The 26,722-nt window shown below is 44.5% G+C and overlaps 1 protein-coding gene across 3 annotated transcripts in view; it reads right to left on the bottom strand.

Annotated features, from left to right (window-relative positions):
- Positions 1-26,722, bottom strand: part of SLO2 (slowpoke 2) — a 630,174-nt gene that overhangs the window by 68,455 nt on the left and 534,997 nt on the right. For all 3 annotated transcript variants that reach the window (XM_075879797.1, XM_075879795.1, XM_075879796.1), the window contains exons 6-10: positions 7,813-7,887; positions 3,863-3,946; positions 3,154-3,248; positions 1,424-1,772; positions 361-497 (exon numbers count right to left, since the gene is read on the bottom strand). In XM_075879797.1, coding sequence (XP_075735912.1) covers positions 361-497; positions 1,424-1,772; positions 3,154-3,248; positions 3,863-3,946; positions 7,813-7,887 — 740 coding nt within the window. The remainder of the gene's footprint in view (positions 1-360; positions 498-1,423; positions 1,773-3,153; positions 3,249-3,862; positions 3,947-7,812; positions 7,888-26,722) is intronic.

The following is a 26,722-nucleotide window of genomic DNA, read 5'->3' as shown; positions in this document are numbered from 1 at the left end:
AATTCCCCAGAGGTACCAACAGCGCTCACTAAGGGAGAAAGAACGAAACCAAAATGAGTTTTGCTGCACTCTCTAATCATGTAATGATGTAGCAAGCACACTATATATATATATATATATATATATATATATATATATATATATATATATATATATATATATATATATATATATATATGTGGGTTGCCAGATGGATGTCTCATGCCCTGTGGCAGGAATGTTTACCTAAATAGCAGCCTGAAAGTCAGGCACTTCTCATGCATGAATTGCAGCAGAGGCTTATTTAAATGAAAATTTCCTTTGTGTGGAAACCGAATGATGTGAACAAAGGCACGTTTTTCGTGGAAACCACCGGCATACCTGGCTCTAGTGAGGTCGGTGTCCTTGAGCGCAGAGCCCTGAATGTAGATGACCCTCTGCGCCCACATCGGTATTTGAAGAATCATCTTCATCGTCGCGTCCACTTCGCACGGTGACAGAAGCACGACGTAATAGTCCTGCGTAGCGTCGGTGAAGGCGAAATGAGCATTAGTGAGCCAGAAAAAGGCTCGAAGTGGTGGATATTGTAGTATAGCAAAACCTTCCATATGCATGAACGTGTACTATGCAACGCTCAGCGGGTGTTGCGAAAAACAATCAGTGTCTAATTGTTGTAAGGAGTTCGCTCTCTTCTCGAATCTACTCTTCAGTTTCCTCCTATTTATATTTTTCACTGTGTGAGCAACCTGGGGTAAGTGTATAATTCGAGCTGTTTTCATTTGGCCCGAGCATTGACAACGTGGTGGTTAGAATTTTCTAGAAGGAAACAAACTGTGCGGCGATGGACTAAGCATCAACATGTTTTTCAAGGTTGACTTCAAACGCACTTTTCTCTAAACGTTAAGACTCGTAATGTCTGATGCATTGAGTATACACTATTTCGCATGTGAGTAGGCGACAATAAAGACAGCGATTATGGTAAGAAGAAAAAAACACCGTATGTAACCTAACAATACAACTCCGAATATAACCTGAACATAGCTAGCCCTATCCGATCAAGCACCGCAGAAGCCTTCAGGTCCTGGAATCGCAAAACATGCGCTAAATATGCTCGCAAAGCAATATTTCAGCTAACACAGATCCTGGACATGCCATTAGTCTAGGATCAGTGTTAGTGACATGCCACGACATGCCAATAGCTTCACGTAAAGCCCTTACGAAAGAAAAAAAAATGTGTGAGGATTGGGTCACTGAACTATAGTTAACACACACAGGATGTCTCACAGGCACGTAAAGACTTCTGGTAGCCGCGCAGGAGCAAATACACGGTAGAGCAACCATTGTGTCACGTGTAACCCAGAGGTCGCTAGCCACCTATTAGATGGAAGTAGCGGTGAGAGCGCGTGACAGGCAACTACGCAAATGCATGACGAGGTGGCAGCACCTGCAAGAGAGGGTGTGCGTAGAACTCGTTGAGGAAGTCCATGACGGTGTCGGCGCGCAGCGTGGTGGAGCAAACCACCACGTGGCGCTCGCTCTGGGCGCGATGCATGCTGTAGGTGCCGCCCAGTTTCTGACGCTCCATCCAGGTGTAAGCAAGCTGCTCAAACTGCGTCGGCAGCACAATCAGTGCCGCGCATATCATGGCCACCATGAAAAGCTGCGACGGCCAAACGTCTGGCTTGAAGTCGCCGTAGCCCACCGTGGAAAGCGTCACCACCACAAAGTAGAAGCTTTCAAAGAGGTCGACGTGCTCCACGCCGGCCCTTTGAAAGTGCTGGAACCCGCACACGCTGCAACAAATGCGCAAGGTGATATAATAACGCATACATACACGACCTTTCGCTTGTTTTTACAGAGAACAGTCGAATGATTTATTTGACCTGTACTTCGCTATAACGAATTCTTGAGACCTGTTGCCATCTTAGGACATGCGAGTTTGGCACACCAACCCCCATAATAAATTTGAATAGTACAACTGAATGCGGACGGAGAAGAAGAACGAAAAAAAAACAGCAACTAGAAAAATTGCCATGCTCGTGTGCAATGCAAGAAACACCATCTCGCCGAATATAAATAAAAGCTATGTGGCTACTGGTTCCTGCCCCTTTACAAATGGGATGCTAATAATAATGACCTTCATTATCATATCCTCGTAATCTCCGTGAGTAATTTGTAACAGCCACTTCTATCACATTTACAACTATTGGTTCGCAGAATGTAGTGAAGCTAATTGATACAAAGGTAACATCGAAATACTAAACACAGTATCAAATTATTGTACAGATTCTAAATTATACTGGAAACACTGCGCATTTAATCTGTGTTTTCAGCCTTTGGATAGCTGTTAGAGCAAGACGTGTATACGTGGATTAATGGGGGCTGGCCTAAAGGTTAACGTTACCGTATACAGGTGCATGTATTTAGCATGCACATATTCGCGTGCTTCCAGTTCCGGCATCCGTGCTACAGCTGTAGTGTTGCCACGCACACTATGACAGAAACGATTGCGTATCGTAAAGCTTCACCGATATTGCGGCACCATATTTTCGCCTGAATACGCTTACTATACTTCAAATGTAATTTTAAAATTTCGAAGAAGCTGCGTCGTACGAAACGAAAAGTGAATTAGCATCTGGAAGCTACGCATTGGGATATAAGTGACGTTAGAATAGAATTCTGTCTACAATAGGGGTTCTTTAAAATGCATTATATGCAAGGTCTCCTGCGTACTTTTGCTTTCCTCACAAGCTGAAATCGGGGTGCCATGGCGGTAAAATTAAGAAAGCGCCGCTGGATTCCGTGTCGTTTTTCACAGACTGTATTTGTCAGCAAACTGTCGTCATAACGCCCGCGCTACATTTTAACCACTTTGGATATGTTTGTAGGAATATGGCAGTTATCTTCCGTAGAGGGTCACAGAGCTTTTAAGCGAAACCAGACTGGCTTCGCAAGACAATCGCTGCTGTAAACCTTATAGAATATATATGCACACTGGTATAGTGCGCACATATAATCTAAATATGGCGCCAATTTATTGAGATGGTGAACCAGCAAACTCTCAGTAGGTCGGTGCTGTTCTACCACGAGGCTTACATACTGATAGGAAGAGTGCGCTATTACATATACGACTTGCATGCTGGGGGTTTACTCGCGCTCAATCCATTCACTCACCTGGTGAATATGAGGCAGAGTAAAGTGGCGGTGAGGATGAGCAGCCGCTGTGATAGTGCGGACTGGGACTTCTGAAGTGCTCGGTGCAAATCGTTCTGGAAAGACGAGTGGCAGAACTTCGTCACTTGTACACGATAACGCGTCACGAGGAGCTATTCTGCCGTATATACTGTGTACGCCGGTGTGTGGAGATGCGGCGGCCTTGTACAATAACCACAGCCTACGCGGGAACGGCGTGAAGCTGTAACCTCAAGCGTTACTACACGTTAGACGCGATCACGTTTAACTCCGTATTCCATGTCCATCTGCAGAGTAGCGTATCATTAAAAAACAGCAATAAACATCACTGGAGCTCAAAGAGAGTGTCGTCTTGTCACACGTCAGCATTTTCACAAGAAAAAAAATGTTATAGGGCAAACGTTAAGGTGCACGGTCTTCAGGCTAACGTGTTGGCCGATAAAGTTAGCGAAAGAGCAGCGTGGTCTTGAGAATGCACTATTGACTCGTTTACACTATTTTCAAAGTTACACCTGGTTAGGGAGGGGTCTAGCGGCGGTTTCTGATGGTTTTTAGTGAACCAGTTTCATGCCAGTTGTCTCTAGGATTGAGTTTAGTTTGCGTTATCGTTCCTGCCATGGTTCCTATTCATACATGCGTGCATGTTTGACGAGACATACCAAAGTGGAAACAAGAAATTTTGTATACTTACAAACATGTTTTCGAGTACAAACTTCGCAAGCCAACAGTTAAGAAACACTGGTATAAATACATTCCGTAAAGGTGCATAAAATATCTGTAAGAGAACAACAAAAAGAATGGTCAACTGATTACGAACAAGTAACAGACATTGGTTTCTGGCACTGGCGATAAGAAGACGTCGCTCTGTGAATGCCCAATGCCCAGATAACATTACATATGAGTGCCACCTAACCTCAGCAAAACTGTTTGTTTAATTTTCACATTAAAAAAAAATCACCATCTAACTAGTAGAAGAAAGTTACGCTGATGAAAGAGCATGAAAAATGGTCGAACACTTTATACGCCTCATATATTGTACCAAATTATTACTTTTTTGTGCCAGTATTGTGCAAGTTTTATACTTGTACCAGATAAATCTGTTTTACCTTGAAGCTTGACAATAGCTGGAACACCCTAAATAGACACAGTCAGAATTGACACAGGACTAGTGCTGTTAACTTTGACAGAAATATTCAGACATGACAAGGCTCAGACATAACACATAGTCGTAATGAAGAAGACTCAAACGCGTACAAATGCAATGCTGCTGTATATACCAGCATATATAAGAGGGAAGTGCTGCGAAGGAAGAACGAAGCTAATTGAAACGATCAGTGAGGGAAGATAAAATTTTGTTCATGCGTATTTCTTTGTGCAAATGAATAAAACGACAACGGAAGAAACGATAACTTTAAAGACAGTGTGGTCTCGTGCACGTTAACTTATGGACCTGAGCATAAGTATTTATTTGACAGAGCTCGAAACTATTAGCTAGCGCTTCTCCTAACCATCGCCAACTGGTGCTCAGACATCCTACTATATTAAACACACTCCGTAGATTACCATAGCAATTTCAGGCACACGCATTGAGAATAACGGGAAAATGTAAGAGCGAAGAAAGGATAAGCCACCGTACAAGAATACTTTATGTAAGCAAACGCCGCGAAGGGAGCGCTTCGCGGAAAGGGACCGATTATGTTTTCGTTTACAGCATGCCGATAGATGGCTCGCCGGACTGAGGACCGTGGTGGGCTGCTGACGAATTCCGCAAAGCATATCCGGCACGTGAGAGACAGTTTCTAAATCTGAGAAAACCAGGTTATCGCGCGATAACAACCACGCGACACGCATAAAGTGATGCCGCGAAAGAGGGGGTGATAAGGGAGGAGGTTGACAGTGCGGCGAGGGCGTTGTGGAGACGACAAATGAGCGCCGCTACTCTCCTACGTAGGGGGCTTTGCTACGCCGAGAAGGAGACGGGGAGGGGGAGCAGGGGCAAAGTTTGTAGTGCCATCTCTCGGGTTCCTTGCGAAGCAGAACATTATCGGGCACCGGATAGTCCCGGCCACGGTGCAAGAATAGTTTAGGTGAGCGAACGCCTGGACTATCACCCCCTCATGACCCCTCTCTTATCACCCCTGCTTTCGCGGCGTCACTTTGTGCGTGTCACGTGGTTGTTATCGCGCAATAACTCTGTTTTCTCAGATGTGGAAACCGTAGCTCACGTGCCGGATGTGTTTTGCGGAATTCGCCAGCAGCCCACCCCGTTCCTCAGTCCGGCGAGCCATCTATCGGCATGCCGCAAACGAGAACATAATCGGTCCCTCCCCGCCAGGTGCCCGCTTCGCGGCGTTCGCTCATCTAAAATATTTTTGCACCGTGGTCCCGGCGTTCACTCGACTAAAGTGTTCTTGCATCATGGGATAAGCAGAACTGCGGCTCTTAGAGTGAACCGGAGAAGCAGTACCTCCATTGCCTAACAATGTACACCCTACAAATAAAACTAAAATAACAGCAAATAGCGAGTTTGTTTGTTTCTTCGTGCTTTGTGCGAGGCTAGAACCCACTACGGGATATCGGTCAAGAAGCCGCGGCGAATGAGAATGCGGGAATTTCATGCCACAGTGTAGGTTTGTTTGTAGCCTGGGTACTGTGGCAGATACGCACTCTGGGGCATTCAACAAGAAAACATGCATTAGCCTGTGGATGGTAACTCCATTATTGCTTATAAACAATAAATATTGTAAAAAAGAAAGCATTACAAAAATAAAGCGCGAAAAGTTACACAAAATAAAAGAGGAAGTAGGCGCTCATACAATAACCATAGCTTTATTCCTTTATGTGACCAGACAGCCATGTTTCATCGAAAAAAGTCTGGTTCATCTAGACCGAGGTTGTCGGACACGAATCGATCTACTGTCTGTAGGTGCTGAAATATCATGTATTACATAATGCGCGCATAATGTATTGTATTACGAAGAAGCTATGCATCACAATCTTGGATCTTAGGTAACAGCCAGGAAAATTAGCAATATATGAATGAACTAAATACTCGCTCTAGTAGGTGTGCGTCTATAAGTGCATCTCTGTGCGTTCGTGTGTTTCGTACGTCATCTACATAGTTTGGAATACACAGGCGTATATAAGCACAACACGTGTAACCAGCGTGCTAACCTACCCACAAAGAATGCTTTGCAGACAAGTACCTAAGGAAGCACCTCGTTTTAGTTATTTTTTGGCAGCTTCGAAACAATTAGCCACGATGTAACTCAAACGTGCATTATAAGTCTCTCTTGGCAGAACAAGTAAGTTTTTGTCCCCATTTTCACTACATAGTTCGAAGTGAAAAAGAAAACGACAAAGGAAAGATAGGAGGTTAAATAACTGAGACTCATTGGGTACCAAGCATTAGAAAAAAAAAAGAACAAATATTTAAGGGAATTCTCAAGGTAGTGAAAATACTACTTGCTATGCAGAATGAATTTCAGAGGTATACTGCTCTTGACATGCACAGTTACGCTACCACCTACAACAGAATAGAACATACACAAAAGTAAATATAATTTACATCTTAAAATATGTCAAATGGGCGCCCGTAAAACCTTTCATTAATTACATAGGTTTATAGAGGCATAGGCTCTGTAAATGCATAATGTGCATCTCAAGAAATTCATAGAAGTATTAGTAAGCCTATGTACTACCACATAAATTCGTCGTATCTCCTTTGTCTTCCTTCAAGCATGCAAAGATTGCAATGCCTTTAATGGGCACAGGCCAGACGCGTTAGACAAAGGAGACTACTACTTTATATGGACAAAAGTTTTATCAATGAGCATTTTTCTGCATTGGCGTCTCTCATAATCATATGGTGGTTTTGGGACGTTAAACCCCACAAATCAATCAATCATTTTTCTGCATTGTAAAGTCAAATCTTTCCGACTCAGTTCACCATCATATATAGCGTTAGGGCCAAAACAGAATTGCATTCAACTTACGCTGCGTTAGCCCACACAAAGTACGCGCATTCGGTCGGCTCTAGATGAAGCATGATGAGAAAAATGGCTTCTTTCTCCATTAGAATTTTTTGAGTAGCCGAGTGACCCAGTTGTGTTTCAAGATATACAGACTTGTCACAAAAGTTGGTCATTAAATCGGACAGGCTAATAGCTAAAAATGACTTATCTGGAACAAAATTCACAAGCAGCTGTTACAGTGGAATGGTTCTAAAACACAGCCAATCATGATGCTGGCCACATTATTAAAGATAGCGACCAGCCAATGAACAAGAACACTCAAGAAAGAATGGCTAGGTGAAGTGTGCCTGTGTACCAGTATTGTTTAGCGATGACTCTTCCGATGCTAATGACTTTTCATGAGTTTCGTTCTTGGCCAGTCCGGCCACATTGTGAAATAGATCAGGTAGCTATGAGTGGTGGACAAAGGAACCCAGATTATTGAAACGCTATGCAATATCGGCAGTGAAAACACTAAAAACTGTAAGCAATATTTGCGTATCACCTCGCCAGGTTTGCGTCACTTGAACGGCAATGCAAGCGATGCCTGCTAAGTGTTGCACGGGGAATCCTACTCTTGGGCAAAACAACAAAGGAGGCAGTGAGAAAAAAGTGCGCAATTACTCACAGTGACTATAAATGGTACATTGTTAACGATCTCCAGAAGGAAGCGGAAAGACAGCAGTTGTCTCCAAATATTTCCCTGAAAAAGGAAAAGAAAACAAAAGCGATGAGAACTCACGAAGTTGGAAGAGTCGTTTATGAACGAATGAACGTAGAAGACAGTTACAGGCACACAATTCGCATTGTCATACGGAAATGACTCACAATGAGTATTCTGCATCACAGTAGGTTATACTGGGTCACACAGGCGCATCAATACACAAGGCTTGAACAGCAGATACATATACTAACAGTTTTCATGAAAGACACGCCTTTGAAGTGGTTGTGATCGAGGGTGGTTTTGCACCGAAAATTGAGAACGTGTGGTCTTGAACTACGCCAAAGAAAGAACAACATTAATGTGTAAACTAGAGACTATGTATACGCGCAATGATAAACACGAAAGCTACTTCTACTGTGACCTTCAATTCATCTGTATTGAAACCCAAACATAACCTTAAAAAGGCTTTTTTAATTGGCACAGAACTGGGAACCCGCTTGTGATAAGCTGTTAGGCGAGAAGTTATAATTCGAAGTGCGGACCAAACTTTCTCATCAGAAAAGTGTGTTCGTGAATTTTTCAGCGAAAAGTGAGCATTTGTAGCGAACTTTCTGAGATGTTTCCTCCATTTGTTTCATTTTCCAGTCCATATTATTATTTTAGCTACGTTATTTTTATTTATGTATTTGCTCATTCACTGGACAGCCCTGATAAATTGAGTAGCCGAGGTGATTTTAATCATAACGTCCACAAAGCGATTCATTTATGACAGAATATAACACAACACGCTCACGTTTGACCACAAGAGCGAGAATCGGTATTGTAAAGGAGCGCTATTTGCAACGCAGTCAAACAGCAATGTTCCTAGTTTGAGGCCACAAGCTCTGGCATTAGTTCTTCACTCGACTCCGTGACATAAACCTACTACGTGGCATTCGATCTATTAATACACTCACAAGGGAATATGAAAAGTTATTTACAACTTTTACACCACTGTTAGCGCTTATTCTGCTAACGTGTTCCATGCTGCACGCTTCTTTTTTTATACTAAAGGGCGAACACTTTAGGTGAAAGCCTGATTGCTGTGCTGCAGATATCACCTGTCAAAACGTTCATTTTTCTTTAAGAGCTTGAGTCCAGTAAAAGTCGATGTCACATTTTCTTGAGTAATTGATGCCTAGCATGTTATGGTTCATTGTTCTGCGCTGCATCGATACGATCTGTTTATCTAGTTCACCCTCGCTTCACTGTAAGAGGACATTGTTACTGCTGACTAAAGTATCAGAACACGCCGGAGAAGAGAACTTGCAAGGTCGCCCAATCTAAAATGAGCACCTTATTAGTATTTGAACCGGCAAAACTCCGTAATGTGACGGATAATGTTCGTTATTTGACGTCTAATAATGTTGTTTATAGACATGGTGATTCTCTCAATGACCTATTAAACGTGATATTTTATTAGGTACTGAATTCTAATGAAGCGTTCAGTTGAAGTGTGATCTACCCTGTACACCAGATGAATCTTGACGCCTTTGTAGATCAGGGACTCAAAGAAGTTGTTGCTGAGGGTGTTTTTCCATCTAAGCCCCATCGTGGTGGTCTAGTGGCTAAGGTACTCAGCTGCTAACCCGTAGGTCACGGGATCGAATCCAGGCTGCGGCGGCTGCATTTCCGATGGAGGCGAAAATGTTGTAGGCCCGTGTGCTCAGATTTGGGTGCACGTTAAAGAATCCCAAGTGGTCGAAATTTCCGGAGCCCTCCACTGCGGCATCTCTCATAATCATATGGTGGTTTGGGAACGTTAAACCCCACAAAATCAATCAATCAATGTCTTTCCATCTAAAGTTGTTTTGCATTCCAAGTGGTTTTCCGTTATGTTAAAACAAGCCACAGTTCAAGGGAAGACGGAAGCTCGAAGTGAAAAAAAAAAAAAACCTGGGAGCATGGAGTGTCTCTGTAGCCAACGTTCCGACAAGTGACCTTGACTTCTTTGTAGCTCCGACTCATCAGTTGCTCAGCATTATCAGTTGCTGATTTTAAAACAACTAGACCACTCGTCGAAATGTTGGTTGCAGACGCACTCATGGTTCGAGTATTTCTCATCTCTTCTATTATGTTGTGGGATAGCTCAGGTGACATAATATAATAACAACTGGGAGTGTTTAACGTCCCAAAACCTCCGTGTAATTATGAGAGAACGTCGTACTGGAGGACTCAGGAAATTTCGGCCAGCTAAGATTTTTTCGCATGTGCCTAAACCTTAGTAAACGGGCGTCAAGCATTTTCACATCTATAGAAAATGTGGCCGCCACCGACGGGATTTGATACCACAACCTGCGGTATCGGGAAATACCACAGGCCGTGGTAGATGAGCCAGCAGATGACCCCGAGCCAAATGACTAAGATAGGCGAAAAAAAAAGTGAAGCACATCTAGAAAGCCGTAGTAGTTGTGCTTCGTCTTTATCGCTGTGTGACGCTCATGGCATATCTCAGCTTCTGCGTTACTTTTTATAACCCCATTTTTACAAAACGAATATCCTCATCCTCAAGAACTTTGCAGGTCTTTCCGTTGAGGCTGCTTGGGTACCGTGCCTCGCTACCTGTATAAAAATGCAACGCCCATCAGTGCAACAACATCCGCACACGACACTAAATAGTCTGCTTTATAAAGCATGGCTATAGTCCAGACCCTGCTCTCGTCTGAGTTTTCATGTAATCATCACCACCATCATCATCATCATGATCATCATAATCAAATAGTCATGTTGTATGTAAGCAGAGACGTTAGAAGAAGTTGAACAGTGGAACTGTTTGGGCCTGCCATAAAAATGTGATGTCCGCAGAAAAACACAAGTTTATATGCACCACAGAAATTGAGGAAGCCCCACTACCCAGTACAGCAGGTGCGGGCGTTAAACAAAAACTCTGTTTTGTGAAGTGCAGCACGTAAAAGAGAGCGAAAAAGAGATAAATAAGAAGCAAGAGAAAATAGAGAGAAATAAAGGAAATAAATATATATCAAGATAGCAAGACGGTAATATACAAAAATAAAGAGAACAAAACACGCACAAAAAGTAAGACTGAAAGACGATAGTCTTGCGTGTGGAGAGAGTCAACAAAATGTTTGTTTCATGTTCTGCGAGAGAAAATCGGTGAATTGTATTCCGGAGGCGCTGCGCTAGGGAATTTCGATCCGTGCAGCGAAGGCGAACAAATGCATCGAGGCACGTTAGACACGAGCGCTATCTGGCAGTTATCTTCGAGAACGAGGGAAGGCGTACGCACCCGTCTTGGAGGCGATAAGGTGTAGAACGCAAAGCGACGGCCAAGTGCCACCACCATGTCGTCTTAGCAAAGCGTTGGATGCACTTGCCTTTTTGTGCATAGCGTTCCATTGTCAGCGCCATTTGCAGTGAAACATGCAGATACGACATTTGCAGTGAAACATGCAGATACGGGGCCAATTGTTTTGCAGCGTTAGCTACACTGGCCTCGCTGAGCCAATTTTGCGGGGCACTGGTCTGCGAATGCGCAATGATACTCCGCCGCCGCCGCGCGCGGCTCGCTGCCGGTGTGCGTGCAATTCGATGCGCTGCGCAGACGATCAGCGGTGTCACGCACCGGAGCCGGCACCTCCCTCGCACTCGGCTGCGGCCGCGCGTGACTCGCAGCTGGCGATGTGCGCTTTCCAGAGGAGTGCCGTCATAGCCTTGGTAGACATATGGACGCCGACGCGAGCGCCTTCCCTGTGCAGTCGCCATTTGACACTGCGCTGGAGCCGCTTGAGAGTGCCTCTGACTGGCGTTTGCCACTGTTTTTTAATTGACAATCGCACAACTATGAACGCTGAAACTCGAGCAATATTGGTGGGCGCTGCGGATGGGGTTGGCCGTTTTGAGTATCGTTTGGAGCCATTAGGGGTCTCCCTACGGTGGACAAACACACAAATGTACAGACAGAAAAAGAGAAAGATCAAAATTATTGCATCGAAGTTCCCCAAAAAAGACTATCGTCTTTAAAAAAACTGCGCGAATTTATTTATCACGCGTGGTTAAACCCTCGGCACCTTCGCTTATCAGCCGCGCCCACCAACGGAGACAGTCCGCGCCGATTCCGCTGCGACCTGCCCACCGTGCGAGCCGAGGAGGAGTAGTTCAACTCTAGTTTGTCTAAGCCAAAGAAAGACCAACCTTCAGCCAAAGCGAAGGCAGTGTTAAACCTCAAGATGAACCAGCTTCGTTGTTGCTTAAGCTTTACGAAGCTGGTGCAAACTTCTATCCCCCCCCCCTTTTTTTTTACATGTTGTCATTCCGGTTGCCATAACGATTCCTTTTTTATTATTATTTTCAGTTTAATACTAATGCCCCATTAGAAACGTAGTTCACTTCTTGAATGCACTTTAAGCCATCTGCATGCATTATGTACAATGTTATGGGCCAATCTTCACTGACGGATATTGGGAGATTTTCTGCTGAGATACATTTATCGCTACAGCGTAAAGCGTGAAGCCTGGTCGCCTATTCGTATAGTGTTTATGCTATAGAACTTAGTTTTTCGTATCAAGACAAAAGGTACCCTAATGTGTAGTATACCACCTAAATTCAGGAAATGTGCGGGCTTCATTGGTGTACCCCCCAAAAAATGTTTACAGCTTAGCACGCCAGCCCCTTCAGTCTTGTTGCTGAGAATTCTAATAAACAGACCTTTTCCGTGAAGGGCATTGAATTTTGCACGATTCAGTATTGCTTCCACAACCCTCTTATTTTTTCTCTACGGTTCCCACAAATAGCCTCGTAAAGTGTAGCAGAAATCTTGTCCACTTGCACACTTTAGATTTTCAGAAGTATCTCACACTGCAGTAGGAGGCAGCCCTTGGTTTCTGCGTGAACGCTTTGGAGTCGGGAGCTCTTATTGATAATGCCAATTTACGAAAAATTTAATTAAATCAGAGCTACATTATCCCAGAAGAGAAGAACACAGGGCAAAAAGAAGTTAAAAGGTTTGATGAAACGCACTGGCTGTCTCCGGCACGCCGCCATGAACTTTGATGCGGCAAGCACAAAACAACCCCGAAAGTTAAATTGAGTTTCCAACGACTCTCTTTTTCTCATGTTTAAAGCGCAATTTTTTTCAATAAATATTAGCAAAAACGTACTGGCAGCTTTGCGTTAGAACTTACGACTGGTTTTCTAAAAAAAGAAACTGAAGCAAAATACATGAACTCGCAAGAAATTACCATTCGGATAAAATTACGACATTGGCTCAGATTTTTCAACGTGCGCTCTCAGAGTTGCAGAAGGCATTGTCCCGCTGTTCTGAGAAAAAAAAAAAAAACATCATTCTACACATTGTAGCGCAAAAATAAATGAAACACACAAGCTGCGCATCTCTCAAATGGATGCACAAAACCTCGGCTCATTCTCATAAACTTTTCAAAGTGAATATATGGAATGAGAGCGTACTGTATGCAATATGTAAATTTAAACACATGCAGTCAAGTAAGTAGTTACGATTAGCAAAATAAAAAAAAATATTTAGTCGTATAAACCATTATGAATTCGGACTTATAGTGCATGATAATGACCATCTTTCCACGTATCGTAATTAAATGAATGAAATTTCGTAATCTGCCAAAGTCGATATCTACATTCCACATATTGTTGAACAAGAAAAAGGAAGAGAGAAGCTCACAGGGTTTCGCATGCATCCTCCTCACTCGAATCGAAGGCGAAAACCGCCATCGTCATATACTTTGGATTAATGTATTGAAACTCTCACGCCCCTCTCCTCCCTTCCCTCTAAACGTTTCAGTAACAAACGTAGTTTTGCAATGCCTCCGGGATCGGAGGCATTGTAAGCTTTCTGCGCCTCACTTTGTCTTGCGTTGCCAACACATTGCGGCAACTGGATGATCGACCTCTTTCTGTGCAGGTGCTACTACAGCACCGTCCACATCCCCCGAGAGCCCACGCGGCAGTGAAAGCCCTCTTGTGTGTTTTGGGGACGAGGGGTTTGTGTGAACGCCTCTGACTTTCGTTGGAGTTCTACACGCTGCAGTGAATTTACTGTCTGTTTCTCTCTTTTTTCTTTTCCTTCTTTTCCCTCTTTCTCATCTTTTTTGCCACTTTACTTAATCCCCCAGTGTAGGGTAGCCAACCGGATGTTTTTCTGGTTAGCCTTCCTGCCTTCTCCTTTGTCTGCTTCCTTCCTTCCCTCCTACCTCCGGGATTGGGCAACTTTTGACCTAGCAGTTACGCGAATTGATGACGCTACAGTGTCGTCATAATGAAGTCCCAAATTTCGCTGATCTAGTACGTAACGTGGACGTCATAGCGTGCGGGCATTTAGTGTTGCTTTTTTTTTGCATTTCACGTGTTGATATTGCCGACGCGGGACGCCGGTCAATTTTAGCATTCGAGCCCCGCCGCGGTGGTCTAGTGGCTAAGGTACTCGGCTACTGACCCGCAGGCCGCGGGATCATATCCCGGCTGCGGCGGCTGCATTTCCGACGGAGGCGGAAATATTGTAGGTCAGTGTGCTCAGATTTGGGTGCACGTTGAAGAACCCCAGGTGGTCGAAATTTCCGGAGCCCTTCACTATGGTGTCTCTCATAATCATATAGTGGTTTTTGGGACGTTAAACCCCACAAATAAATCAATCAATTTTAGCAATCGATCAGGCATCAAAGGCTTCCGCCTTAGAACACCACGCACACACACACATCATTCGAACGCTGTGCCTTTTTTTAAACTGCCAACTCAAATTAAATAGTGTACACAGCACAAGTTTTGCCCTTCTGGCGATTTCGTCCTTAGAGTTGTGTTGCCATGCATGCATGTATTCGTTTAGAGACATCTTTGTTTCCTATTTAGGAATCGGCTCTCATGTCTCTGGCGATCATTGTGGGGACATGGAAACAATTGGGGTGTGATATTTAAAGATGTTTAACGTAAAAAAGACGAATCAGCCAAGAGAAAGAGTAGAGGACGCTTAATTTTGTCGCTGGTTGCAGTTGACTAACTGTGGCGTAAACGTAAACAATGGAGTCAAAATGGACAAAAAACCAGATGCTGCGTCCGTAAGATCAGAACCCGATCATCGAACTACGCACCCGATTCTCTACCAACCGAGTTACGGCGAAATGCGCTTATCCGTTCACTTTGTTGGACTGCAGTCCGTGGAAGTGTTCGTACGAGCCACTCGTAAGTCAGGCGACACGTGTGAATTAACGCTTTTTATAAAGAAAATGTTCCAAAAGCCTGGTGAATTCATGATTGTGGAAGGTTTAATCCGAATTCTCCCAGGGGGCGCCACCTGACACGTTATATATGCATGAGTTGGCAGGCGAACGATAAAGACTTGCACGTTCACCTAAAGCATCAAATCTGGCAAGGTGAGAGTCTCGCTTCAAGTGACAGTCAGAAGGGTTTTTTTTGTTTACTTGAATGGCTCGTTTGTATTTTAGACAGCCAGATGAATGGAACAAACAAGTAGGCCAGGGAATTCACAGAGGACGGCAATTGTTGCCTTTGTAGTGTACTGTGGAGTGAATTGAAATGATTTGAAGCAGATGAAAAATGACTTCTTCCATCAGTGGGGTCTGAACCCACACCTTCAATTTCCTTTCAGCAGTGCTTTTAGCGAGGATTTTTAAATACACGTTATTGATAACGTTTACAGAAATGTACCCAACATAGCTTGTGCATGGGTGGGTGTAAGCTGTAACAATGATGAAACAAAGCTGGTCGGCACCCGTGGAGGCCATACGCTCTGAACACATCTGCTAATAAAACGTGGCTTTGAGATCTGCTCGCGAAATGCACTACCTTGGTTCTGGCTTGCGGTGATGCGGCCGATGAAAGAGGTCATGATATTGCAGTTTGACTATGAGACACCCTGCCCCCTGATGAGGTGGATTTTCCCCACAGAATTTTAGCGGAACCCTCTGCTTCATTCTGCTTGTTTTCGATCGCCAAAACCCCTTATCGCCTCTGTAATTGCAATGTTCTACACTGTGTTGACAATATTAAATTAATGAAGTGCAACTGTGCACGAATGAAAAAAAAATGCCCTGCGGAAGGCGCAGTAGACATTTTGCTCAAAAGAAGCAACCGACGCGGAAGAAAAAAAGAATACCTGTGCGAGAATCGTTATACAAGACGATCTATACAATTTTTTTAAATTTTTATCTTTGTTGTGTGCTTGGTGGGAAGGCACTAAGAGAGAATGAATGAACAGCGCAGAAACTGCCGAATGAGCCGTCTACACTCGATCGATATCAATAATTGTAAGAGTTTACCATCCCGAGACTGCGGTATGATTAGCAGGGTTCACCGTGTAGCTCTGGTAATATCGACCACCGGGTGTTCTTCAACGCGTGCGCTGACATCTCACAGTACACGGGCCTCTAGAATTTCCGCATACATTGTCGGGGCCGCGATAAGAACCTCGACCTTCAGGTGAGCAGCTGAGAACCGTAACCTATACACCCCTGCGGCGACTATAGATGTGAGTCATAGAGGCGTCGACATGTCGTATCAGCTCTTCAGACAGCTTGCTAATTGCTTTTAAAGACGACAGTCTTTCTTAGGGACCTTCGACGCAAAAAGTTTGATCTGTCTGTCTGTCTGTCTGTCTGTCTGTCTGTCTGTCTGTCTGTCTGTCTGTCTGTCTGTCTGTCTGTCTGTCTGTCTGTCTGTCTGTCTGTCTGTCTGTACATTTGTCTGTTCGGCCACCCTTAACGGTACCCTAAACGGCACCAAAGTGACCGAACGATACTGCAAACGGTTGACCTCATCCACAGCGCCCGCCAATATTGCTCAAGGTTCAGCGTTCATACTTGTGCGATTGTCGATTAAGAAAATTGGCCCGAATGCGCATGTTATACTGCAAATGTTGTCGAAAGATGATAGTCTTCCATCTGGAGAGAGTGTGCAAAACAGTTATTTGATGTTCTACGCAAGAAAATCGGTGAATGGTATTCTGGAGGCGCTGCGTTAGAGTGCCTCGAGTGTGTAGCAGAGGCGAACGAGCGCATCGAGGCACGTTAGACACGAGCGCCATCTGGTGGTTATCTTTGAAAACGAAGGCGTGCGCGCCCGCGGAGAACGAAGTGCGCCAGTCTCGGAGGTGATAAGGTGTAGAACGCAAAGCGACGGGCAGGAGCCACCACCGTGACGTCGAAGCAAAGCGTGGAAACGCTTATCTTTTTGAGCATCGCGATGCACTGTCAGCGCAGCGCGATAAACGATACAGTCCTTAAAATTACTTGTTTATGCCTGTTCTAGTATAAAGGCAGACATACGAAACATAGACATGTTGGTGTGGCGCCTCAAATACGCGCCATATTTGATTTTAATTGAAAATCTCACAATTATCAACGTTAAATCTTGAGCAATATTGGTGGGCGCTGCGGATGGGGTTGGCCGTTTCGTGCCGTTTGAGGCATTGTTAAGGGCGGACACACAAACAAATGTACAGACACATGTACGGATGTAAATACAGACAAATGTAAAGAATTTGTTTTATTCTTGCACTACTAAACGTACATAGTTTTAGAGAAGATCATACAGGCAAAGTTAATGAGAGGCCTACGTATGGCTATAGCACATAGTGTGTTTGTGGAAGCCGGCTACACACTCCTCTTGTAAGAAAAAAAACATAAATAAGATGAAATTAACTCGCAAAACAAAATTAAAATATAGAAAAGCACAAGGACACAGTCCGAAACAGACCAAGTTTAGCAAAATTGCAAATAAAGGGTGTGAAGGTGCTTATACAGTTTTGCAAGCAAGCTGAAATACTTAAAGTAATAATAAAGGTGCATATAAGTCCCACGTAGATCTACTCGACAAAACAACCCAAAAACATCTTCATCGTTTTTTTTCGATTCACATGTGCGAAATACTTGAAGAGTACATGACCGAACTGCCCAGTGACCGATGTCGCGAAACGACTGCACAGCAGATGGACATTTTCTGCGCTATTAGACGCAAGTGCGCCCCCACCAGTATGATGTTGCATACATGGTACGTGTAGTGGCATGGAACCATGCATTTAGATAGCTTTAGGCATTAGCCAAGCAAGGAAGCTTGCTGTGTTTACGTAGCTAGAGCTTTGGCTCGCTAGATAATAAAGCTGCAACACCGGTCCAACCTAACTTTTGTGAGTGAGCACTCTCTATATTCACGGAAACATGCTGCGAAAATTTCACGTACAGGGGTGGTCGCTACACTAAGTACATTCTTGCGCGCAAAATGTATATCCTCGTGTGCCTACGTATGTGCTTCTGATGAACGCGTACTCTTTTTGGGCAGAAATGACACTACCAGGATCATTATGAGCGAGCGATCAGTTTGTAGCCAGAGTTCAGCGAAGCGAACACAGTATGCAAGGTACATTCAACCATCGAAGGTTTAATAATATCGCCAGCGCCCCGCCGCGGTGGTCTAGTGGCTAAGGTATTCGGCTGCTGACCCGCAGGTCACGGGATCGAATCCCGGCATCGGTGGCTGCATTTCCGATGGAGGCCGATGGAGGCGGAAGTGTTGTAGGCCCTCGTGCTCAGATTTGGGTGCAAGTAAACGAACCCCAGGTGGGCAAAATTTCCGGCGCCCTCCACTACAGCGTCTCTCATATTGATATGGTGGTTTCGGGACGTTAAACCCCACATATCATTCGATCGAACATCGCCTGTACAATTGCCTTTTGCACACTATCGACAGAATATACTGCAAGTTTTCTTTCTACACAATATATATACATAAAAAAGAAGGGTAATGACTGGCTTGCATGGTAGAAAAGGGTAGCTATGTATTGCTACAAATTTTAAACCGGTAACAAAGAGAAAGAACGCAGAATTCATCATAAAACACGCAAAAAAAACGAAAGATCAACAATTCGAAAAGCGTCCTAGAGGGTGACCAAGACTCCCATGAAATATTACTCGAACGAGGGCTAGTAGAAGGGGAGAGTGTGAAAGTCTGCATCCTCTTAGGCGCGATATGCCAAGTTAAGCCCACGAAAAAAAAAAGTGTGTGGTGTCATCGCGAATGCCACGATTGACTGGAGTACGCAGTTGAGGCATTTTTGTACAAAGCAGTCCAAAGTGATCGCAACCAAACAAACAAAATTATGACAAGAGGGGAGACAGCGAACGGGGCATTCTCCGGACGACAAGGCCGGCACATCGACCAGAGTCCTTGCGCAAGCTGGGGTACAGAAGGCGCTGCATGCACGGTCGTGCGTCGACACCATTCGTCACTGGCGCCGTCAGCTGTCCTTTTCCTTGTCCCGAAGGCGCGCACGTCACGTGCACAGCGTCGCTGCTCGGCGTGGTGGCGGCGTTTGAGATGAAATGCGTCGAGTGTGCGTCCACCCACTTAGCGGCGGGAGCTCGGCTTGTCCTATCGCGGTGGCGTACACGCTTTGCTGCCACACTTTAGAGTCGGTCACGACAGCGCATATACGCGGAAGTGGTCGCGACAAGCGCCCGCGCGTCGTATTGGTGCTTCCTTTCGTTTTCGTTGTTGTCGTCACTGTTTTTATTATTTTAACATTTCAAAAAGTATAATGCCACAAAACCAGTTTAGAACTCACTCTTCCTTAATTGAAAAAAAAAATGATCTGAATGAAGAAATACGTGTCAACATTTCGCAGATCCCACGTACCTCGGTAATCGAGGTTATGCGAAGTTTGCGGAGAGAAAGTGACTGTGTTGTAGTTTTTTATTGAGCGAATCATCAGCAAATGACGGTAACGATATGAACAAACGTTTTACGCACATACATACGTTGAACAGTCGCATATGTTTTTATATAACCTGTTGATTACAGTTGCGTAACGATGCCAACAGCAATATGGGTATTATTAGCTACAGTAGAAACGGTAAGCTGGTGAAAGTGAGGCGTTAACCACTTAGCCACCCCGGAGCACAGAAGCGGTAAGCTGATATGTAGCGCTTCTGCTCGCAAGGATCGTAGCCCTGGACACTGCTACATAAATCAACTTCAGGGGATGACGCTTAACTACAACTGACATCGACCCGACGTGACAGCTCTATATGTAGTGTTTATAAAATTGGATAGCCAGTACTGCAACCAGAACTGACGTTTCACGATGGTTAGACACCATTAAAAAAGCTGTTCCGAGACCTGGCGTGGCTCTATGGTAGATAATTGCCCCACGAATACAAGGTTTGAATCCTGCTGGGACCCTGACATTTATTCTTTTGATTCGTCGGGTTAACGCTGCCGACGTCAGCTTATTTTAAAGCTCTTTTGTTGAAATTACCAATGTATGTTCTTGATGCAAGATACAAACGATGAATCACCTGTGGCACACACCTACATGAATTGTCACAATATTCATGTCATTTCCAGCGAGTCATAATCATCAGACCATCTTACTCTCCCATACTGATTTGGTTTACCCCAAGGTAAAGGGGTCATTTTGATAGCATCCAGGCGTAGTTACTCCCATAAAAACAGCGCCAAAAAAATAGGACAAGAAAAAGAAGGAGACAGACAGCGGCACGGACCTACAACAAGATTTACCACTGTATTCTAGAACGCTCCTTCACTCAACGCTCCACCTTCACTTGAGAAAGCCTATGGGAGCGCCATCTCTAGGCAGAGAAAGTCACTGCATATTGGTGATAATTTGCTGCTATTCTTGAGTAGAACAGCGCAATTTTTAGCCGAGCAGCGGCGCATTGCTCAACTCTGTCAAGTGAAGGGTGAAATTCGAGTCGAAGAGCACTTGTGAATACGGGGGTTATTCGCTGGAACAACTCAATATATACTTGAGCAGTATCTGACAAATATATGACGCACGACAAAACCAAGAAAACAGAATTCACCTAAGACCACGTAATCATCGTGATAGCACGCCATGAACATCACGTGTGCCAGAGATCTGAAGCAAATCTATTTCTTTCTTTAACGAGCCTCGAGAAGTTGCAGTGGCGCCTCCTGGTGAGAGGCCTGGGCGACATCACGGCACGAACTCCTCGATGCCCACCGCCGCGCGCCTACATAATGATGCGCTCGCTTCATGCGCTGTTACGCTGTTCACGTTCGCTTTCTGCTCGTGTAAAGGTGCTCATGAATGACGAAAACAGAATCTGTAATGGTCCTGGTAAAACAATAAATGTTTATTTTTGCTTCTGCACAATTGCGCGCTTGATTGTAGGCAATGTGAAACGGGTGAAAAGGTCTGTGTCGCGCTGCTAATGCTGATGATGGATTACATTCCTGGCCCCGACAGCCTAATCCCGATAGGTGTGAAAAGCAAAAGCACACATTTGCTTGGATAGAACACTCATTAGCACATAATCATGTGACCTTGAGATGGAAGACACAATATTTACATCATTAGGTTGAGGTGTTCATGAGTGATTCCTATAGAAGATATGAGGGTTTGGACTCGTCTAGGGTTACTTGTATTGAATAAATACACGTATCTACGGACCCTGCTTTCGCTGGTGTGCCAAGACCCGCACTAGCTTGAATTATTGAGTCTCGCAAAGTATATTGTATGCGCCCACCCTAGAATACCACCGCCGCTGTTGTGTCTGCTTTTCTCGTGTATACTTTCTCACTCAACACGTTTTTCAGTTTTATGTTTCTCGCGCGATAATTCTTAAGCTTCATTTCACCAAAATTCTTGAGGTTAAGTGCGTTTGAGGATATGTGCGGAAATCTTCAGTGCTGTCAGATTCTAACTCATGCAGAATCGTAGCAACGATGCGGTTGCACTCGTAACTGCCAGTTTAGATAGTCACCTCATAAATTACTTTCCTTGCAGCTAATTACTTGTACAAGGACATGACGTACGAGACCCGTCGTCGCCTCATCGAAGCAAAGGTTGTTATATGTTATTTGGGCCACGTTGCCATCTGTGCCATCGAAAACGTTCATTTTGACTTCCTGGCGTTTGTGTTAGAATCGTTGCTATCAGTGGTGCTCTGACGTAAATTAAACATTACAGCTTATGACGCGGTGGTAGATCACCCCAGCATTTGACGCAAATCAGAGTATACGGCTGCACAATCCCTAGCAACTGTTGAGAAAAACACATGTATATATAACACGAGTAAACGGATATATCTAAAAACTTCCGAAATCATTGTGTGTGGCAGTACAATTTCGTTTATTTTCCAAATATGTGAAGTTTGTGCTCATGACAGTCAGAATATTGTAAGTTTTGTCATTGGAGAAAGCTCCAGTCTTTCAAATCATTTAGATTATTCGCAGATGCAGGAGCAACTTTTACGGTAAAGCGCAATGTATTTAGATAATTAGAAACATCCTAATTTTATTTGTGATATTTCGGCACACATATGTTTTCATCCCGCAGTCAATGCCTATAGTTGTAAACACGTTTGCACCACTCAGCAAATTTCCCTATAGCACCCATTTCTTGGTGTAGGCAACAAAAACAACAATTTTAGCAGTAAATCAGCCGTTCAGACGAGAGTCTGCCTATCCTAAGCTAAATTATGCAAACATTTTACAGCCTTGGTAAGTTTCACTAGTGAGATTTGGGTGCACGTTAAAGAACCCCAGGTGGTCGAAATTTCCGGAGCCCTCCACTACGGCGTCTCTCATAATCATATGGTGGTTTCGGGACGTTAAACCCCACAAATCAATCAAGTTTCACTAGTGATAAAACCTTTCACTTTGTATCTTGATAAATTTGCGTCACGCAAGTGAGGAGTAATCACCAACGTATCGCCAAAGAGTGGATACGCGGCGGGCGAAAAAAAAAACGAGATAAGCGGTGGTAGAGAAGGCGAGTCCTTACCGTGACGTCACATCGCAGCGACCGCAGTGAGGCCAGTGTTCGTTCTCGGGTATAATAGCGCAATCGAAGGTCTGCTGAGACATACATTGCCCAGTTTTGCATTTCTGTGGCGTCATAAATTTCGCTTATCATCTGATCCCAATGACGCCTATAACGACAGCATACTGCTGAAGGTCGGGGGAACAGCCGCAGTCCCGGCAATGAACGCAGAGGTGATTGATAGATTGATATGTGGGGTTTAACGTCCCAAAACCACCATATGACTGAGAGGCGCCGTAGTGGAGGGCTCCGGAAATTTCGACCACCTGGGGTTCTTTAACGTGCACAGAAATCTGAGCACACGGAATATGCAGAGGTGGCCTGATAATGTGACATTGTGATCGTGCTCTTTCAGCTGCTCATTTAAACACTGGCCAGTTTGGCTAATGTTCTTGCCACAGGTCAGGGGTAGAGAGTACACCACCCCTTCCATGCATGGAACGTTGTTCCGGTGCTTGGTTTGGCAGGCTCACACTCCCCTGAAACCAGGATTCACAGCCTTGCACATCCTGGCCTGCTTTTCAGGGGTAGAAAAAAGCAAGTCTACGTCGCACCTGCTAGCCCCAAACGTAGGCGGCTATATAGATAATAGATACATAGATACGCAGATAGACACACAGTGCCTACAGTATACGCAAAGAAATGATTTATATTTAATAACAATAGAAGGGAAAGGGGCACGGGAATATAGAGATATGCGTAATATGGAATAAAATACTTAGCGTCGCGTAGATAGAGACTGTGCGAAGGAGAACAGCAGTATACATAGGCGGCGCGATGTTCAAGTGTCAAGACGAGCGGTCAGTGTATGAAGAGTCGTAGTTAAGTTTTGTCATACATAACGCTTTTTTTTCACGGCACAAGAGTATGTCACCTGTAACAGAAATGCACCTCTCCGCAGATTTTTCGAAAGTTATATTGCCACACACGTTTCTTGATGATGATTGATTTGTGGGGTTTAACGTCCCAAAACCACCATATGATTATGAGAGACGCCGTAGTGGAGGGCTCCGGAAAACCACACACGTTTCTTATTTTCACTTCTTTTTGATTCGGTTTTCACCCGCAAAGCCCGAGTCAGAAATGCTCAGCGCACGGCGCATTATTGTTCGAGAACGTTCACGATTCTTGTATATCGCTCTGTTAAGATTGACCGTTAGGCGCGAACACTCGAGATTATTCCACAGCTTGCGCGAAGACCAGAGATAAGGCTGGGATATTCTATGACCGCCGCACTTCACCGCTTGCCAGTTGATCGCCGGTTGACGCTGTGTTTGCCGCTATCAGTTCCCGTGCATTGCTGTCATCTGACCTTCAGTTTCCTGACCACGAGTTCGGCAGAATGAACAGTTTTCATCTAAACATATAGTGTGCTCCCTTCATTCACTTCACGACCCCGTGACACCTCGTGGAGGTGCTGCTTCTGCTTCTTTGAGGTTTCTGACGCCCCCGTCAAGACGCGAACCCAGCCCAAGCGGCAAAAAAGACACCGAAGCCAACCCCGAACAGGGAAGAAGCCGCTGGCAGAGAGGACTGCAACAAGAGTACGGGACTCTTCTGCGCCTTCCTTAACCAACCATGCAGGCAGCCCCGGATACCGACATAGACAGCAGCAACGATGACCGCCATGAAGCCTGCGTCATTTGTTCCCCGGCAGCCCAAGGAACCTCCAACGTTCTGTGGATTGTCAGGTGAGGACCCAGAAAGCTGTATCAAAATATACGACCGAGTCGCCGCCTTGAACAGCTGGAACCCCGAATGGAAACTGCGCTGCTTCTATTTATAGCTAGAAGATATGCCGTGAAGACATGGTTCGAAAACTGTGAATCCAGACTACGAACCTGGGATCTCTTTCGGACGACGTTCCTAAGAACCTTCACGACCGTAGTCCGCAAGGAAAGGGCTGCCTTATTGCTGCAAACACGGGTGCAACTCCCTAATGAAAGCGTAACCATCTTCGTGGAAGAGATGACCCGGCTTTTTCTACACGTCGACCCCACCATGGCTGAGGAGAAGCTCTGGTTCGCTCGCTGGATTCCATGCCTACCGGTTGTGCCCTCGCGATCTCCGACGACAGCGCAGCTCTGGCCGACTGGGTTGGTCCTACGCCATCTCCTGTCGCCGACAAGAGCTCTCGCCAGTGGTGCCCCGTCCTCGGACTCCTGTGACCGTGTTTCATCTGTCCTATCTCTCTTCTGTCGTCGCTCACTGTCCCTGCGCATCTCTCTCTCTCTCTCACTATATATATATATATATATATATATATATATATATATATATATATATATATATATATATATATATATATATATATATATATATATATATATATATATATATATATAAATATATATATATATCTTTAATCCCTCCTTACTCCCATCCCTTGTGAGCTACTGTTGAGGTGTCCCACCAGCTCACTTTTCTCTTCTTATAACCCCAATCTCTGGTTCCTCATGCGAGGGGAAAGCAGTAGCCTAGCCAGAAAGGAAAAGCATTGACGTAGCCAGGAAGGGGGTTAATAGTTACCACTGTTCAAACCCTTGGAAAGTTCTCAAATTTTACATGAGTAATATACACGCACAGATATAAGTGCACGCAGGAACATATAAATTATCATGAAGCCGATCCCCCTCCCCGAAAATTAAATTTCTGGCTACGTTACTGATGTAAAGCTCAGTGTTTAATAGTGAAACGTCCCTAAAACGTATTCAACTTTCACCATGGAGTGTGAACGTGTTCCGTAACTCGATAAAATGTTCATTGTTAGTGTCCAGGGCATGCTTTTTAATAAAATTCCTAATATGTGGCAGTATGCCTAGAAAAAATTAAATGGTTCCTTCTTAAAAGCACCTCATTCTCCTAATTGTGACGTTAATAAAGGCCAAATCATTCTAGCAATAAAAACTTGAACCTTCACGTCAACCGATTGTACATTAAGCTTGCTCATCAAATCTCCTTTTGTACCGAATCACCTACGCTTAAGAATCTGAGAAAGTCATGGTGGAAAGGCGCAGTTTCTATACACAGTTTCTTTTGAGATCTCTATAAAGCTTTAAGCTAACTCCGCAGACTTCAAAAGATTTCATTTCGCGCGTTGTGTAATAGCAATTGGTGCCGAAAATCACTCGAGTGAGAGCCCCTAACGGAGGTAGCGTCTGCAATCACGAAAATGGCATTACGCAATATCCCGAGCCACTGCAAGCCCCGCTGCGTACTTGAGCCGACCATAAATTGTTGCAGTAGGTGGCTGGATTAAAGCGTGATCAAGAGTTCGATGAAAGATTGTCTGGTGAGGAGCGAGCCTTGCAAAACCACACATAAAGGAAAATTTTCTTTTCAGCTTCGTTTTCGAAACACAAAGTTTTTTTTTTTACCTGGGCTCCTATATTTTGGCATGTGCACGGTGCTTCTACACAGATTGAAGTATGCACTCACAGGCCACAAGAGAGTTTACAAAAAGCTCTATAAAGGTCACTCTCCAGCTTTCGCGCAGGGGTGATTTTTTTTACACTGAAAGTTCATTTATAGTTCACTCGTTATTTGGTGGGTTTTCTCACGGTTCCCATCTACAGAGAAACAACTGAATATATCTGATCGATACCAGAGTACTTTAATAATGCCACATTATAAGGCCGCTACATACGCTGCCCCAATCCACCGCAACGTGGCGCCACTGTGTCATAAAGAGCATCATTCGCGTACGAAAACTCTTGCGCGGTGCTACACGAGCTGTTGTGCTTTCTGTGCGACTGCCGCATACCTATTCCAGCCACCTGCAGTGCGGATGCATGACTACGATTCCGAACACGTTTTGCGTGCCGAAAAGTGGCTCCCTTTACAGAACCACAGGACGCGTTTGGTTTATACCGACGAACAAGGAGTAGAGCGAGATATGAAAGTGGGCCCTACCATCTTTCACAGCAACGATTCGAATTTTGAAGCAATTTTGAATCAAACGTGCATGCGTACGGGCACGAAATCTATTGATGCCTGGAATATATCCACTGCCTGTGATTTCAAATAAAT

This window comes from Rhipicephalus microplus, chromosome X (assembly GCF_043290135.1).
Source record: "Rhipicephalus microplus isolate Deutch F79 chromosome X, USDA_Rmic, whole genome shotgun sequence".
Classification (NCBI taxonomy): domain Eukaryota; kingdom Metazoa; phylum Arthropoda; class Arachnida; order Ixodida; family Ixodidae; genus Rhipicephalus; species Rhipicephalus microplus.
This window is presented reverse-complemented; position numbering and strand designations above follow the sequence as displayed.